This window comes from Eulemur rufifrons, chromosome 17 (genome assembly GCF_041146395.1).
Source record: "Eulemur rufifrons isolate Redbay chromosome 17, OSU_ERuf_1, whole genome shotgun sequence".
NCBI classification, from domain to species: domain Eukaryota; kingdom Metazoa; phylum Chordata; class Mammalia; order Primates; family Lemuridae; genus Eulemur; species Eulemur rufifrons.
In genome coordinates, this window is record NC_090999.1 from 25,813,067 (window position 1) to 25,830,565 (window position 17,499).

The window sequence follows — 17,499 nt, forward strand, 5'->3', positions numbered from 1 at the left end:
TTTCAGAGCTTCTCTTGCATGTAGCAGGTATTCAAAGAATTGCTGATACATCAACCTCCCTTCCTTATATTTACCTAACTTGCTTTTCAACTTTCTTATCCCAACACTATTATTCTAATCATGATCAGACCCATTGGTATTAAAACTGCTACCAATATATTTAAAAACAGTGAACTAAACTGACTGAGTCACCTAGAGTCTTCATTCGTCTTTCTAATTCTTTCTATCTAATACTGTCATCTTCAAGTAGCTTCCCAGACAAGAACTTTGGATACCTACTGAAATAATCAGACAACACAAACTGGCTCTCTTCCAGACTCCTGGGGATTTAAAAAATCTGGAATAAAATTAAGTTAGATTCCTCAGAGTTTGCTACAGAATAATTCCAGATGGATGAAAGATTTAAATCAAACATGATAGCAAAACCAAAAACTCATAAAGAAAAATAGCAAAAGATTCTATTATATAAAAATAAAAACTTACAGTGTAAAAAAAAAATCACATCTAAAAAATTATAAACTCAGAAAAATATTTGCAGCAAATATGACAGATTAAACCATAACACAGAGAAGGCTCTTATGAACTGAGGCAGAAAAAGATGATAGTTTTCATACCATAATACAGACTTATAAAGATAATGACCTGAAAACCTATTTATTATATGTCCTTTATTAAGCAGTATGAAGCCTACTGTTTAAATGTATATGCACAAAAAAACATATTTCAGTGTTAACAGTATTTCTCCTTGGGTACTGGAATCATGGCTGATCTACATAAAATATCATCACATGGATCTCAGATACAACTATAGAAAAAAGTAACAAACATGGTTCCTCTCCTACTATCCTAAAAGATAGCCCTAATTAGCACTGAGGACAACACTTCACTAGAACAACACTTCAGCTGGAAAATGGGACAGACTCTATGTTCTTGGACAGCATGTGGTTGCTATTATCCTTTCAAAATCTGTGCTATCTCAGACATAAACCACTCCAAACATGAGTCTTATCCATAGAGTTGTATGAAGTGCCAAATTAATGATACTTTTTCTTTCCCTTGCTTCAAAGTCAGTCATCATTATGACACCATCCCATCAGCTGTCAGGGGTGTACAAACCTGCCTGCCCCACCATTATGAGTCAAGACCACCTCAGGTTTTTAAGATTCTGTTGTATAGCAAAATTTCCATGTCTGTCAGCCAGGGTTTGTTTGTGTTTCCAACGTGCTTGCAGGAACTGTCGTAGACATCTCATCAACCAACCTGTAATAAATGCCTGCTACGTGCACAGCACTGTGCCAGGTGTTTGGTGTAAAAGACAAAGTCCCTGACCTAATGGAACCTATTTTCTTGTAAAGGAGACACACAGTAATCCACTAACTATACAATGGATTATTAATTCAACTGTGAGAAATGCCACAAGGGAGACGTAAAGCTTGCCTAAACGTATATTAAGAAAGCAATGGAGTCTCTTCTGGGAGGGGGTGGCCAAAGACTGTCTCAGGGCACCTGAGAAATGTTGGCGGGTATGCAGGACTCAGGGAGGTAAAGGGGGCTAAGGAAAGAGTATCGGACCAAGGGAAGGATCCTGAATTCTGGGTTGTATATTTTCATTGACTAGAAGACAAGTTTGCTTCCTTCCTGATCTTGGCTATGCTTTAGTAGCCAAGTAAGGTTGGCTAAGTAAATGAAAACATTTGTATAACAAATGAACTTCAAAGAACAGAAAGTTTCTGCCAACAATAAAACACCACAATACTAACAGCAGCACTGTTCTGAATTACTTTAAAATCAATTTTCTTTCCAAATACTTACAAATGTTTTTTTCATTTAGTATGAATTTACTTGTAGAACTTCCAGCATCCTGTAGAGATCTTATTGTTATTTCATGATCACCATGTGAAAGTGCTGGGATTTCAATATTTGTTCTTGCTAATTGATAACAAGAATGGGACCTGTAATATAAGAAATGGAATTTTAATTAGCAGATAAAATTAACAGTACAATTTTCATAAAAACTTGATTAGCACAAAATACACTGGAAAATATTTTATGCCACCTCCCCCTCCCTTTTTTTCCCAAAACATGACAGGTTGTACTACCTTTTAAGACTGAAAAAGAAATTTAATGGCAATTTTATCGATGTGGTGGTAAGGAAAATAACCAGATGGTACCAAAAAGTACAGTAAGCATAGATGACTCTTTCTAGAAATGTGGGCTCTTAGCATGCCTTTTTGAAATCCCTCCTCCAGCTCCCCTTTGCAGCCTTACTTCCCAGGGGACCAGAGCATCACTCAGTTCCTCAGGCGTCCCGTGCCTTGGCTCATGGTTTACTCTGAACAAAACTCCCTCTTCACTTCTGCTTTCAAAACGCTTCCAGTTCCACATCCAGTATCTCTTAGACAAAGTAGTGTTTTCCTCTCTGGTTCCACAGCCCTTTTTATCTCTCTAGAGCATGTTTACATTCTTTTTGTTGTTATTCACGTACATTGCTAATGTCTCAGGACAATTTTTATAGGAGCAGAGGAACCTTCCTGCTGCCTGCATTCCTGCCCCCACCTAGCACCCAGCACCCACCTCTACACTACTCACTCTGAACTTTGGACCTTGAATGGTCTGGCTCACCTCCTTCTTGACCTCCTACAGTGACCACCTGACTTTTCCACATCATGCCATTTTATACGTTCAAGCTATTGTACCCAATACTCTTTCAGGGTGAAATGTCCCTCTGTTCTTTTTCTGCTGAGAAACTGAGTATGCCTACTCCACAATTACACCTCCTCTGCCGGCCTCTCTGGACTCCCACGCTGCCTGGTCTCCACGCTCCAGCCCTTCACATGGAAGTTCCACGTTTCCCACAGCCTTGCTACCATTTCTCTGCTGTGAATTCCTGGGGAGCCAGAACTTCTCCTCTCGACCTGCCATTTACCCAACTTTCCAGGCTCCCCCTCCTGGACTAACAGTAGACCTGCCCTTCCCTGCCCCTCTGAAGCAGGGCGTGGCCATGTGGCTTTTTTTGGCCAGAGAAATATGAGTGACAGTCCTATGTATCAGGTCAGAAAGGAAGCTCTGAAAGCCAGTCAGGCTGTGTCCCCTCTCTGTCCCTTGCCTCCAGGCCTCGTGATGCCTGGGGCCCTACAGGACGAACACAGGGCAGAGATCCCAGCTGAACCCCCAGACACAGAACACAAGCAGGAAATAATCCTTTATTTTCATAAGCAAGAAATAAGGAAATGAGAATTAAGCGTTGTTTCTTCAACACAACCTAGTTCATCCTGACTGATAAACTACTGCAATACTTAGACTAATGTTCAATAAATGTACACTGAATGGGGAAAAATCAAACTGCATTTAAATATACGTTTATGTCAATTTACATTAGGACTACTCATCAGGAAACTGGGACTGGGAGCAGCAGGCTGCAACTCCTCTGGCACTGCCAGGCTACTCAGTGCCCTGCTGAGATTAGGGAAATCAGTGGGAATTGTTCTAAGCTTCAGGCCTAGAAGCTTCTAGCCCACTCCAAGATGACTTGAGAGGTCAGGTAATAGAACCTGGCGTCTGCCTAATGTCCATTCCCTCCTTTTCCTTCACAACAGGAACCCAGTGTTTACCGGACATGCTGCCATATAGCTAGACCATATTCCCAGCCTCTTGCGCAGCTAGGTTTAGCCATCTGATAGGTTCTGGCCGGTGAGACGTACGCAGAGGTGTTGTGTGGGACTTGGCAGTCCCCTTAAAGTAAACTGCCCTTCTTATTTCTTGCTTCTTGGAATGAAGACATGATGGCCGTGCCTCAAGCATCACCTTGAACCATGAGATCACATGCTAAAAATAGCACAGTAGCATGACAAGGAGGGACTGGGTCTGATGGCCATAAACACCCATGCCAGGCCTACACTGCCTACCTCCAGAGCTTCCACATGAGAGTAAATGCCTGTCCATTGAGCCACTATCACTAACATTTCTTGTTAGGCACAGCCCAACTTAAACCTAACTGATGTAGGCAGCTGTTGGTTTGGGGTAGACCAGTAAACATCCCCATAGTAGATCAACACATTGGAGGTGTGCTTCATACTCACTATTCATATAATAAAAGAATCAAAGTTTTGGCTAGACAAAGGGTTTGTTTCCATCTTGATTGACGTAAGATTCAGAATTTTTAAGAAATAGCCAAGAATTAAAACCTTATTATAAAAATTTCCAAAATAAAATCTTTATATTCTAAAATTAAAGATAAACAACATCTAGGTTTACAGCTGTGAGTTCATCTAAGTATTTCCATTACCTGTTATCAATGCAAAATTCATAAAGAGTACCATGGCCTGCTCCAGAGGGTGTTTTCCAAGAACAGTCCCACATTTTTAAATTGTTAGTTGTACACTTCAAATCATAAGGAGTCTCTGGAGAGGGAGAAATCACACACACACAACATGCTTAATGACTCCATTTCACTGCAAAAGGTCACCCGGTCAAACCATTTTCAGTCGTAAGCACAATCATTTGTCTACAGAGGGCCCATGTTCTTTGGGAACAGATGATCCTGTAGTCATGAGAAGGAACTGATTTATATTTATATTTATATTTATATTTCCTTTTTCAGCTTTAGTCAAAAAAAGCTAAAGGGTAAAGTGATGAAAGTGGGCCAACTACTAAACCACTTTGGGGTCAGGCTTCTATCAAAAATTCCACTTATAGGCAACTAAGGCAAATTGAGGGAGTAACTGACTATGTACATTCAATGATGGGACCGAGATGGGTTCTGGGGGATTCTAGCACCCCTTGAATCTCCAATAACCCCATTTGCAAAGAAACAAAAAAAAAGTAAAATCTAAGTAAAAACTAAGTGCCTTCCATGTCTACAAACACAGCTTCTGAACATCTAGCCACAACCGCTTCACTGCTTGCTTCCAGACTGCCACCTTCCAGAGAAATCCCACTATCAATCTTTAGACTGTTACGAAGCATGTTAAATTTAAACTGTAACAAACTCACGAGAGTTCATTTGAAAAATATATTTTTGGTGTGGGCCTAAACAACTGAGAAGTAACAAATAATATCGAAAATTATAATCCTAATAGTACTTATCCACGACTATAAAATAACATTACATCATGGAATACATGAACACTATGCAATGAAAAAAGTCACCCTAAAAAGAAAATGAGAAGGAAGGAGGGTACAAGAGAGAAGAGGAAGGAAAAAAAGAAGGAAGGAAGGAGAGAAAGAAGGTAAAAAAGCAATTGTAGTGTAAAACAGGCATTCCATCTCAAACTCTATAAATGTCTATGAAAAAGATTTTTTCTTTTATTTTTCTATATGGTTGGCATGATGTTCACTGTAGCAATAAATTATGAAGCAATTTATATAAGACAGGAAATAGAAACATTATATTGGAAGTGCTCACATTAGAAAGCTGTAATAATCATAATAAAGTTGTTTAAAGAGTGACCTGGGGAAAAGAGAAGATCTGTTTAATATGTAAATAATATAAAAACTAAACCAAGGGGTAGCAGGATGATAATGTCCTTTACAGAAATAAGCTAGGTACTCTCTAGACAAACATTCAGAATATATTTAAATAAGATGGTGACAAATAACATATTAAAATGATATTTATATTTCAGTGATAGGACATTCTAAAAACGTAAAATTATCGAGACACAAAACAGCGTGTATGGAGGCAGAGCAGTGCTGGCCGGGCGGCCTGGGAGGGGCTGAGCACAGATGCTGGGAGACTTCTGGGGGGCGGCACTGCCCCCGGCCTCCACTGGGCTGGTGGTTACATAACTACCTTCTTTGTCAAAACTCACAGAACTGTATCCTAAAGGGTAAATTTTACTGTATATAAATGTAAATTATACGTTAATTTTTTAAATGGTAAAAGAATATTTTAATCTATCTTTAAGGTCCTTTTAAAAAACAAACAAAACAAAAATACATAGAAAAAAGGCTACAGAGAAATGAATTTTAACCACCAAAAACCCCAAAGGGTTCAATAAAGAAACAAAATTGCTTCATAATCAAAATGGAAATAAAAAGACAATCTGTTGGTTCTCTGTAAGTCTGACGTACTTACCCTTTCTCTGGCTATTGACATGATTCATTAAGTACAGAAGAACAAATGTTGACAGAAGCCACTGGAAATCTGAAGTAGTCCTCATCCTTTTATTGTCCACCAGCCAGGATTGTCGTTTTGAACATAAGTAAATGTCCATTGTCCGTGCAATGTAGTTAGTCCTAGGTTAGGAGGAAAGTTTCAAATGGTGTTCAAACTGCCCTGAAGACACACCTCATACTGTGCACACGAATGAAATGGACACTGACAGATTATGAAAGAGATTGTACATTAATGACTTTGGAGATGCTCAGGCTGAGTTTAGGAGACTTAGAGACATCAAAACTGGACATGGCTGTTGCTTCACGTGTCCACTATGGGGCCAATTCTCCAATGCTGGGCTTCAGAAAGTTCTAGTTCATAACTGAGCACATGTTTGTCAACTCTCCACTCCAACACCACTAGAATAAAGAAAAGCAGTGCATAAAACTGAAGTTTTGACCATTTTAAATGATACAAGGATTGATATTTTTATTTTAATTAGTATGTGTTAATTTTTGTCACTTATTTATGAAATATTGGTGTTACCGTCCATTTCTGTCATGATTAAAGTTTCTATTTCATACAGATTTAAATTTAAATAATTTAAAGAGAACAAATTAGGGTAAATAATAGTATGGAGGGCTGCAGAGTGACAAAAATATTGACAATGACACACAAATGGCTGCAGTTTAACAAATATTCCAACAACTACAATGGGAAAGGAACCGTGAGAGGAAGAGACCTCAACATATTTCCCTTGAAGAGGGAAAGCATTCAGAAGAGCAGTGACTGACTCCGGTGGATGGGGTGGGGGGAGGTGGCTGCGACAGAGGAAGGGCTGCTGGGAGGCATCTCTAGGGGAGGACAGCGAAGGCAGGGAAACCACAGTCCCAAGACAATACAGTGTGAGGTCTCGCAGAGCGGGAGTGGCGAGGGGTGGTCAGACTCAGGATCTGCTCTAGAGATGGAGGGTCTTATCCACACATCACAGGAGGACAGTGTGGTAGTTACAAACACAGACTAGGTTTGAATCCCAGCTATGCCACTTGCTGTGTGACTCCAGACATGCTCTATGACACTTATCATGTGACCCTGACCTCTCTGTACCTCAGTTTCCTCACCTGTAAAGTGGGGATGATAACTGTATTCTCCTCATAATTTGTTGTGGGGATCAAGTGAGTAAATGTGAGTAAAGTGCTTGGAATAATGCAAAGCACGTGGTCAGAGCTACAGGTGTATTTTGTGTATTGTGTGAGGTGTAGGGAGAAGAGTGGAAGCGACAGAGGATGACTACTAGATCTGGTGCCTAAATAACGATGGATGGACGGTGACGCCATTTTCAGTTCTCTCTGAGTATGTGGAGAAGGGGGCAGTCAGATATGGGGCTGAATCTAAGGATTCAAAGATCTGTTTACACACGTCAACTCTGCTATGCTCCCACTCCCCCTACAGAGCCTCAAGGAACTGTCTGAGGAGAACCAGAGTAGTCAACGCAGACACGGGGACCAAGGAGCAAAGCTTTCCATGTCGGACATTTAGGGATGCCCCAGGATCACGAATTCCCGCCCACTCTTCATCTGTTCTTCCTAGAGTGAAGCCTGCCAGCCAACAAGTCCTTCTAATGTACTGGAAACTCCTTCTCAGACCCAATATTATCTAGTTTTATATTGGCACAGACAACCAAGGACCACAAAACATATAAGTAAAGCCTAACATATTAAAGAAAAATTCAGGACAAACATGATAGCCAAAAGGAAAATACAAATGACTCCCAGGGGAAATCGGGATAATGTAAGAAACAAGAAAACTTAAAAACAAAAAAGAAAAAAAAAATGCTCAACTTCTAAATAGTACCTTCAGAGCACACCAGGCACAGCCATAAAAACAAGAAGAGGATGCAAAGAGAAAGGAATGATCAGAAATAAAAACATCTCTTATAAGGTAAATACATTGGCTAATATTAAAAATTAAAATAAAAAGATAAATCTTTCCTAAATAAACAAAAGACAAAAAATAGAAAATGTGGGAAGAGAGATAAGAAACAGAGACTTGATCAAAGGAAGGAGATCCAACAACCAAATAATGGAAACCCAATGACAGATTTCAAAAAATATTCTTAGTGAAAGCAGATGGCAAGAGCTCTTCCTGGCTATCGTTAAGTATTGTCAGAAAACCAGGAAATGAATCCCCAAATAGCTTAAATAATTAAAACATGCACAAGGCACGAGCACACATTTCAAAAGTGTTCAATTATTTTCTGGATGAATGAATCACTTCCTAGTCAATTCCAGTGTCACCGAGTTTACTCATTAGAATGAAAATGTATTCACGGAATGTCTAAAATGCCAGTTGCTGAAGTTACAGAATTAAACAGCTATACAGGAATAACTAAATAAAGGAGACCAAACATGACCCAAAAACTCAAACCCTGACTGAAGTAATCATAAACCATATTCACTGACTGGCTAAACATTATCTTGGAATGAAACAATCCTCACTGCAAGTTAACAGTTATTCTAGAAAAGAGATGTGTGCCCTAGTGCCATGCCAGGAAGAAGTGGCAACGGGGTGGGGGGTGGGGGGTGGGGGGTGGAGGGTGGGGGGAGGAAGAGCTCTGGACCAGGTGCTGCCAGATTTAGACTCTAATCTTGGCTCCATTACTAATTAGCAGTATGACTGAAGGTAAAGCCCTTAATCCCTCCCGGCTTCGGCCTCAACCATTGTAGCACAGAGGCAAGCTTCATTCAGGACCCACATCAGAGGCTTCCCAAAGTGAAGCTGTAATATTCCATTCCTGCTGGCAGGGAACGAGCATGCAGGCATTAGCAAGCACAAAGTCAGCGCCAGCAGCAGCCACGGATCAAGGACTCCACTGAGGAGGTCAGTGAGCAGCAGGATGGGGGTGCACAGAACAGAAGATCTAAGGCCGTGTCACCGAAGCCTGCTTAACTCAAAATAAGCAGGATAATAAAGACAACTTTCTTTTGTCATAACATTTACATAGAAAACTCTGAGCAAATCACATTTGGGCAATATAATATTATTCTTATAACACATCCAACGTCCCTCCCAAGCAAAACTTTCAAATGGACGTCCAGGTCAGAACAGTACATGAACAGGGCCCTCTAATGTACTTTCAAGAAAAAAAGGATGCTTGTGAAACTTTGCTCACTTCTGATATTAGAAACATTGTCAGAATTTACTTATTTTCCTCACCAATGCCTTATTCCTTAGAGGAGAACAAATTTTTATAGAATTTTAGGAGTTAACTTTCAAAATTAGGACAGCTGTCTCTTTCCTGTGGCAACAGCGGGTGTAAATGCAAATGCCCAGAGGGCCAAAACAGGGCACAAAGGCACACACAGGCAGGTGCAAACTGGTGCAAACTGCAGCCGCTGGCCCAGCCTAAAGGTGGCAGCCACCCACCTTGTGCCAGAGTTTCTTATATTTCAAGACAAGGTAGAAATCTGGAATGTTACAAGAAATTATCAAGTTTGTAAATATAAGCAACTAATGCATATTATTTAAACATTCTAGAAGCCAAACAAAAGATGCTTTCAGATTGTCTCCTGCCTGAGGGCCACCAGTTTACAGTTTGTTTCCTACACTATTATTTTAAAGGATTCAAAAATGTCAATAAACCCTTCTGTTTAAGAAATTTGATCATGCACAATCAATTTATAATGCTGAATGGAAAGAAAAAAAAAATCTGTTTTCACTTCTTAACACATACGCTAACCTCAATCTCAGGGCATCAGGAAGGACAGGCAGAACCCGCACCTGGGGCCCCAAATGCAAAGCTACAAGTCCCCACTTGTGAAAATGGAATGTTCATACGTGTACTCTGACGTGCTTTTTCCTCAACTTCAAGAATTCTGGTTCTAGCGTGCATAAGGTTTTGGAACTTTCTTCTGAGGGCAATTAGAAAAAAAGAGTTGAGAAAAGTAAAGCTAGAGGCCAGAAACTGTAGTCCCAACCGATTTTGTTTCATTTGTTTCTATTCCTGCTTTCATTTGTTTACTTATTTATTTTTCTCACAGGGGTGGTGGGGACAGGTGGGTAGAAGGAGGGGAAAATATGACAGAGAGCAGGTTGGCACTGAGGGAGAAAAGCTTCTGAACTTCTCTCAAGGCGACATAAACAGACAAGCTGGCCACCAAACCCCTCACCAGAGGGACAGGGTAGAGATGCCAGGAGTCTACCCCAAGCAAGTACCCACACGGCTGATCTGCATTCTGCTTAGTGTCCCTTTCTTTACTGTTTGCTACGAGGGAACACAAAAATCATTTCAAAACTTAGACCAGCAACTATTTTCTTAATCCCATTTCTCTGTAAGACCTTCAGTTCCTCAGGCTTCGGCTCCCTTTGAAGGAGGCTTTCCAGGAACATAAACTTTGTAGTTAGGCAGACTCTATTGTGTTACTATTAAAGTGAAGTGTTGGGGGTTCAAGTAAAATGAGAGAAATACTTAGGAAAAACACAAGTTTGGCCCAAATGAGAAGTTCTACCTGGTTGAAACCAGACTGCACAGGGAGACATGACTGGTTTTATAGAAAGATGAGAGCTTGAAGGAAGTGGTGCTTTAAGGAGATTAATCAGGAGACAACTGTCATTATCAAAGACATATTTAAAATTACCGAGATATACATTCAGCTGCAAAAATCTAGTCCTCAAAGAGCCCACACAACCCAGCACAACAAATTTGACAAGATTTATACCAAGATATTATACCTCATTGAGAACATCAAAATAACTATAAAAGAAGATCTTACAAGCTTCCAGGGAGGAGGACGTCCTACGCAAGGGCTCAGGAGTAAGAGCAGCACCAGAATAGTTCAGTGAAGTCAGGACTCTGTGACACAGGGACGGAGACAGCACTACCTCCAGAGCAGGCTGGGGGCACACATGAGGCACTCTGTGTGATCAATAAATATTCTTGGGGACGGGGGTGTCACATAACACTTCCTAGCACTGAAAGCTAAAAGGAACACCTTCCAAAACATAAGTGAAAATGATTTTCACACTTGAATTCTACACTCAAACTACTGAGTGGGTAAAATAGATTTTATAAAGACATGCAAAATTTCGAAAGATATAATTTCCATGCACCCATTCTCTGGAGGCTACTGGAGGATATGATTCATCAAAATGAGGTACAAAACAAAGAAACAAGACAGAATATATGATCCATGAAACTGGAATTTGAACCTTGGACAGAGGCCCTGTGCTCTGCCCCTGATGTCATCCTGGGTCACGTGAAAGCAGATACCGTTCCACAAGCTGCCGGACCCTTCTTGACTCCTCAGGCTGGCATATATTTTCCCTTCTGGCTAATTTCTCTGCACCCCTTTCTGCACCCTCCTCCAGGCAGCAGTGAAACTCCCAAGAGAAGGTACGCTCGTCATCACCTCTGAGAGTCCCCAGAAAGTTAGATGCCCCTTCTGCTTCCACAACACTTTAATCACATCTCTATCACAGGGGTTGCACAACTGATGGCCCACGGGCCCAATTCGACCCACCTCTTGATTCTGTAAATAAAGTCTTCCTAGAACACAGCCACACCCATTCGTTTGTGTACTGCCTATGGCTGCTCTCCCATGACAATGCTGGAGTTGAGTGGCTGCGACAAAGCCTAAAATATTTACTGCCTTGCCCTTTACAGATAGAATTTGGGGACCCCTGCTCGACTGCTTCACTTCACAATCTTCTAATTCTCCCAACAGACTGTCAGATGCTCGAGAGCAAACATACCTCTGAGTTCACTGTAACCGCCAATGTCCAAGCAAGTACCTGATACCGAGCAGCTGTATGAATGAATACTAAGGCACAAATGATTATACAACCACACAGTATGCTTTCATTTAGGCTGCATGCGAACCCAAGCACTGCCAACAACTGAGAACATCCGTTAGAGCTGTGGTTCCCAAACTGTGCACCAAAGCACTCCAAGACACCAAAGCAAACTAATAGGACTAACATAGGATATTTTAAATGTTTGAACGAAACAAAGCAACATCCGTCCAACACTGTGAGAATCTTTAGTTCAAGGTAGTTCACATCTGGTAATGCTAAATTCCTTTCAGTGACATCATATCTTTGGTAAAGGGGGAGAGGGGTTGGTAACTGCTGGGATAAAACACAAATACCATCCCCCAAAATCAATGCAGAAATGGAAATGAGGCTGGTGGTATCCAATCTGTTTCCAAAGTTTGATAAGCTATGCAGTACCTAACAGGTTCACAAATCTCATCAGTAATTCAGAGTTTTTAAAATGAAATAAAAAAATACTACAGTCTGCTTTCCATATCTGAGGGCTTTACAATCATAGATTCAACCACACATGGATTGAAAATATATACTCTTATACAGACATTGGCCTAGGCAAAGCATTTATGAAGAAGACCTCCCAAAGCAATCACAGCAGCAACAAAAATAAATAAATGGAACCTGATCAAATTATAAAGCTTCTGCACAGGCAAGAAAACTATCATTACAGTGAATAGACAACCTACAGAATGGGAGAAAATATTTGCTTTCTACACATCTGATAAAGGGCTGATAACAAGAATCTATATAGAAGTTAAAAAAAATCAACAAGAAAAAATCAAACAACCCCATCAATAAATGGGCAAAGGACATGAACAGAAACTTTTCAAAAGAAGACTAATGGCCAGCAAACATATAAAATAGTGCTCAACATCTCTAATCATTAAGGAAATGCAAATCAAAACTACAATGAGATATAACCTAACTCCAGTGAGAATGGCCTGTATCAAAAAGTCCCAAAATAACAAATGCTGGCGTGGATGTGGAGAGATTGGAACACTCTGACACTGCTGGTGGGACTGCAAATTAGTACAAACTCTGTGGAAAGTAATTTGGAGATACCTCAAAAAGCTAAAAATAGAAATACCATTGGATCCAGCAATCCCACTACTAGGCACCTACCCAAAGGAAAAAAAGACATTCTATAATAAAGACAACTGCACTGGAATGTTTATGGCAGCACAATTCACAATTGCAAAGATGTGGAAACAACCCAAGTGCCCATCAATACATAAGTGGATTAATAGAATATGGTGTATGTATACCATGGAATACTACTCAACTACAAAAAACAGTGGTAATCTAGCACCTCTTTTATTATCCTGGGGAGCGCTTGAGCCCATCCTTCAAAGTGAGGTATCACAAGAATGAAAAACAAGCACCACATGTACTCGCCATCAAATTGGTACTTACTGTTCAACACTAAGGTGCTCACATGGTAGTAATATTCACTGGGTGCCGGTAAGGGGGTTGGGGGGTAAACCTGCAACTAATGGAGACAGAGTGCACTGTATGGGGGAAGGGCATGCTTCTGGCCCTGGCTTGGGCAAGGCAAAGGCATTACATGTAACCAAAATGTTTGTATTCCCATAATATTCTGAAATAAAAAAAAAGAAAAGAAAATATTTGGGGAAAAAATAATACAATAAAAAATTATAAAAACCAGGAGAGTATAACAAATAGTTACATAGCATTTATATTGTATTAGGTATTAAAAGTAAGCTACAGATGATTTACAACATATAAGAGGATGAGTGTAGGTTATATGTAAATATCACATCATTTTATACAAGGGTCTTGAGCATCCGAGGATTTGGTATCTGTGAAGGTCTGGGAACCAATCCCCCAACTTCACAGATACCAGAGGACAATTCTATTTTTCCCTTTAGGCTGACAGGCGTTATTTTTTCAAACTGCTACTAAAGCACTAGGTTATAAATACTTATTAAATGTGTTGGTTCTAACTACTTCATAAAAAAACCTGTGAGGTAATTCTTTTGACTGGGGACACCGTGAAAGACATGAGTGCAACACCACAGGCGCTGTGAACCGAGAAAGTCTGGGCAGCTGATCAGAGGATCGCTCGACTGCTCAGAGATTCCAGTGCATCGTGCTTTAGTTTGCATCCCACATGTAGGAAAAGGACAGTGAAATTTAACTTTTGATACATTACAAAAACATATCTAATGCTATGGATACTGTGGGATATCCATTTCCAATAAGAACTTTGGTCTACTACTCAAATAGAATATGCTTGTCAATTTTTTTCCTTAATTTCTTTGCATTTCCTGGGAACTTTTTTTAATAGACGACTTCCAATTTATTTTTTTTACCCGGATCCTCCACGTCAGTTTTGGTAATCCTCATTGCAGTGATGACTTCCTTGTTAATTCAAGAGCCTGTCCATTATCGACTTCAACATGTCAAAACAAGTTTGAATGCATCACTCCCATACTTAAAATCCTCTGAAGGCTCCCCGCTGCTTCAACACACCGTTCAGTTCCACCTGGTAGGCAAAGCCCGTCAAGATGCCACCAAGCCCCTACTCCGCATAGCAGTTCCCCCGAACACTCCACACACCCACTGGTCTCAGGACCTCCCCCAAACCACCGCCCCTATCGGATGCCCCCTCGCAACGTCTTCATACCTCTATTTCTTCCCATCCTTCAGGACTCGCTCTTTCACAGTGACAAGTATCATCTGATTACTCACCTCACCTCAACTACACTGTATGAGTGACTGGCATGTTAAGAGCCCTCAATAAATATTAATAAATGTCTATCAGACAAATGAACTTCTTTCTTCCTTTTATTACAAGAGTGAAACACTCTTATCATTAAACAACCTGAAGAACATTCCTCCAAGAGACCTTTAACATGCAAGAAAATGATAAAAACTTACCTTGAAAAAGAATCAGGAACATCAGGTTCCTGGAGATCATTTCCAAATACCTCTCACCAATATTAAGGATTATCTTTTTTTAAAAAAACCTCTTCCAACTGTTGGGCCATAAATGGCATTTCCTTGATTATGTAACCAAAATATCTTTCCATGTTTATTGGTAATTTGCAATGTTTTCTTTGTAAACTGCTTATTCTATCTTTTACCACTTTTTCTAATTGAGTATTAAACTTTTTCTTACTAAACGATAAGAAAAAAATCATAATATACATATTAACTCTGTTACATACATTGAGAATATATTTCTGAGTTGCTTTCTTACTTTCTGGTAAGGCTTTGTTTGACTTTCATTAAATTACATTTCTCAATTTTGTCCTCTGTGGTTTCTGACTATAAAGGTCTTTCTCATGCCCAGACTCTATCTACAAAACTGTCACCTATGTTGCCTTCAAGTACATTTAAAACTTTTAACATTTGACATTTAACATTTTTATTCCATATAAACATTATATGGAATTAAAACATTTAACATTTTTATTCCATATAAAATTAATTTTAGTGTACAGTTGAGTCAACGGCCAACCTTTTTTTCACCTCTAAATGGTTACCACTTATCCTAATATAATTATTAAATAATCCATTCCTTGCCTCACTGACTCAAGATGCCACTACGATACTATTCCTTTTCAACTTCCTTGGTGGGACTTTAGCCCATTGATCCTTTCACCCCATATTCCTTCGCTGAACAATATTATCTATTCTTGTGGCTGTAACAATCACTCGTATGCTAATGACTTCCAAATCTCTGTTTCCAGGATTGTCCTCTTCCTGGTAGAATTTACTGGACAATTTCTTCTTTTTTTTTTTTTTCAGAGACAGAGTCTTGCTCTGTTGCCCAGGCTAGAGTGTCGTGGCGTCAGCCTCGCTCACAGCAACTTCAAACTCCTGGGCTCAAGAAATCCTTCTGCCTCAGCCTCCCGAGTAGCTGGGACTACAGGCATGCACCACCATGCCCGGCTAATTTTTTTTCTATATATTTTTAGTTGTCCAGATAATTTCTTTCTATTTTTTAGTAGAGATGGGGTCTCACTCTTGCTCAGGCTGGTCTCGAACTCCTGACCTCAAGTGATCCTCCCGCCTTGGCCTCCCAGAGTGCTAGGATTGGACAATTTCTTATTTACATAAATCCACTCAAGTGAGGTCCTTTCAGGAATGACAAATATTTCAATGTTCCATATCTACTTGGATATTTCACAGATTCTCAAAAACTGCACATGTTCAGAATTAAGCTCACTCTCCCCCAAACCTGCTTTCTCATGCCCCAGTCCCAGCCCATGGATCACCCACATTGGAGTCACCTCTGACTCTTCCTTCTTCCCTACCCCTCCCACACGCTTGCCGATTTTACCTCCAAAACATACATGCCTTGACCCTTTCCCTAATTTCCTTCCCAGTCTCAGCAGGCCCGCCTCACCTGGGGCACAGGTGATCTAAATCCCTCAGCAAAAGACTCACAGGATCCATCTTCTACAGTGAGCTGCATGGTTTCAAATAGCATCTCATCTCTAACTCTATTATCCTTTCAAGCTCCAAGCCAAACATCAGGAGGCCAACAGCTCAGACATCTGTCCATGCTTAAATTCACACGTCTGAACCACAATCCTCTTCCAACTCCTCTACTCCTTTCCTGGGGCCTCTCTGCCTCTCCACTCTCACGCTGATGATCACGTCCGGTCAGATATGGCGCTCGGTTATTGCTCCTGCTACATATCAATTTCCACTTTGAGCCTTTAACATATCATACCAGGTATTATGGAGATTATTTTCTCCCATCCTTCCACCCTCTTTCCTCTTTCCCATCAATTATAAGCTCCCTAAGAGCAGAATTTTATCTTTATACCATCCTTTCATCTAAGAGTGCTTTATACTCATTATACCGTCACAATTTATTTGGTGACTTGAGCAAATCTGTCCAAATGGAATCCTTGGTGAGGACTTAAAATATTTTGATGCCACCCTGTTGTTTCTTTACATTCTTAAGAGTGAGCTGGAATATGCCTTTGAATCTACCTGTTTGCTCTAGAAAATTTATTAATAAAAAAATCAGTTCAAATTATTGCAGTTGTCTTTTTTTTTTTCAAAATACATGCAATGAAACTATCCCTAAAGGCCTTTCTAAATCCAAAGGGGGGGGGGGTGTGTGTGGAAATACCAACTACGTGATAATTCTATATAGTTAAAATGTTGATTTTAGCTAACTCTATCATGTAATACAGAATTCATAAATATTTTCCAGATATCATGTGTTGTTTATTTATTAAGGGCAGGCACTTTTCTAAGTTCTTTAAGCACAAAATTGGACATAATTCCCATAAGAATCCTATGAAGTCAGTACCATTATTTTCCTTCTTTTTAAAATAAGGAAACTGAGGCACAGAAAGGTGACACAGCTAGTAAGGAGTAGAGCTGGGATCCAAATCCAGCTGACTACAAATCTCAGCTCGAGACCATGACACTAAGCTGTAAAATGAGAACTGGACCAGAGCCAGGAGTTCTGGGCCCCAGTCCCTATTCCACCATTGAACAGGTGACAGGTAGGGGACGTCAGACAAGTCACCTAACATCTCAGGTCTTAGCTCTCAAATTATACAACTGTGACCCAGGGCCTGCTTTCT

The 17,499-nt window shown here is 40.2% G+C and overlaps 1 protein-coding gene across 1 annotated transcript in view; it reads right to left on the reverse strand.

Moving 5' to 3' along the window:
* The window catches only part of LIFR (LIF receptor subunit alpha), a 109,105-nt gene that overhangs the window by 41,293 nt on the left and 50,313 nt on the right, over window positions 1-17,499 (reverse strand). Inside the window, exons 2-4 of the mRNA XM_069491998.1 lie at window positions 6,077-6,237; window positions 4,286-4,400; window positions 1,813-1,952 (exon numbers count right to left, since the gene is read on the reverse strand). Of these exons, the coding sequence (XP_069348099.1) occupies window positions 1,813-1,952; window positions 4,286-4,400; window positions 6,077-6,215 (394 nt within the window). The 5' untranslated portion in view covers window positions 6,216-6,237. The remainder of the gene's footprint in view (window positions 1-1,812; window positions 1,953-4,285; window positions 4,401-6,076; window positions 6,238-17,499) is intronic.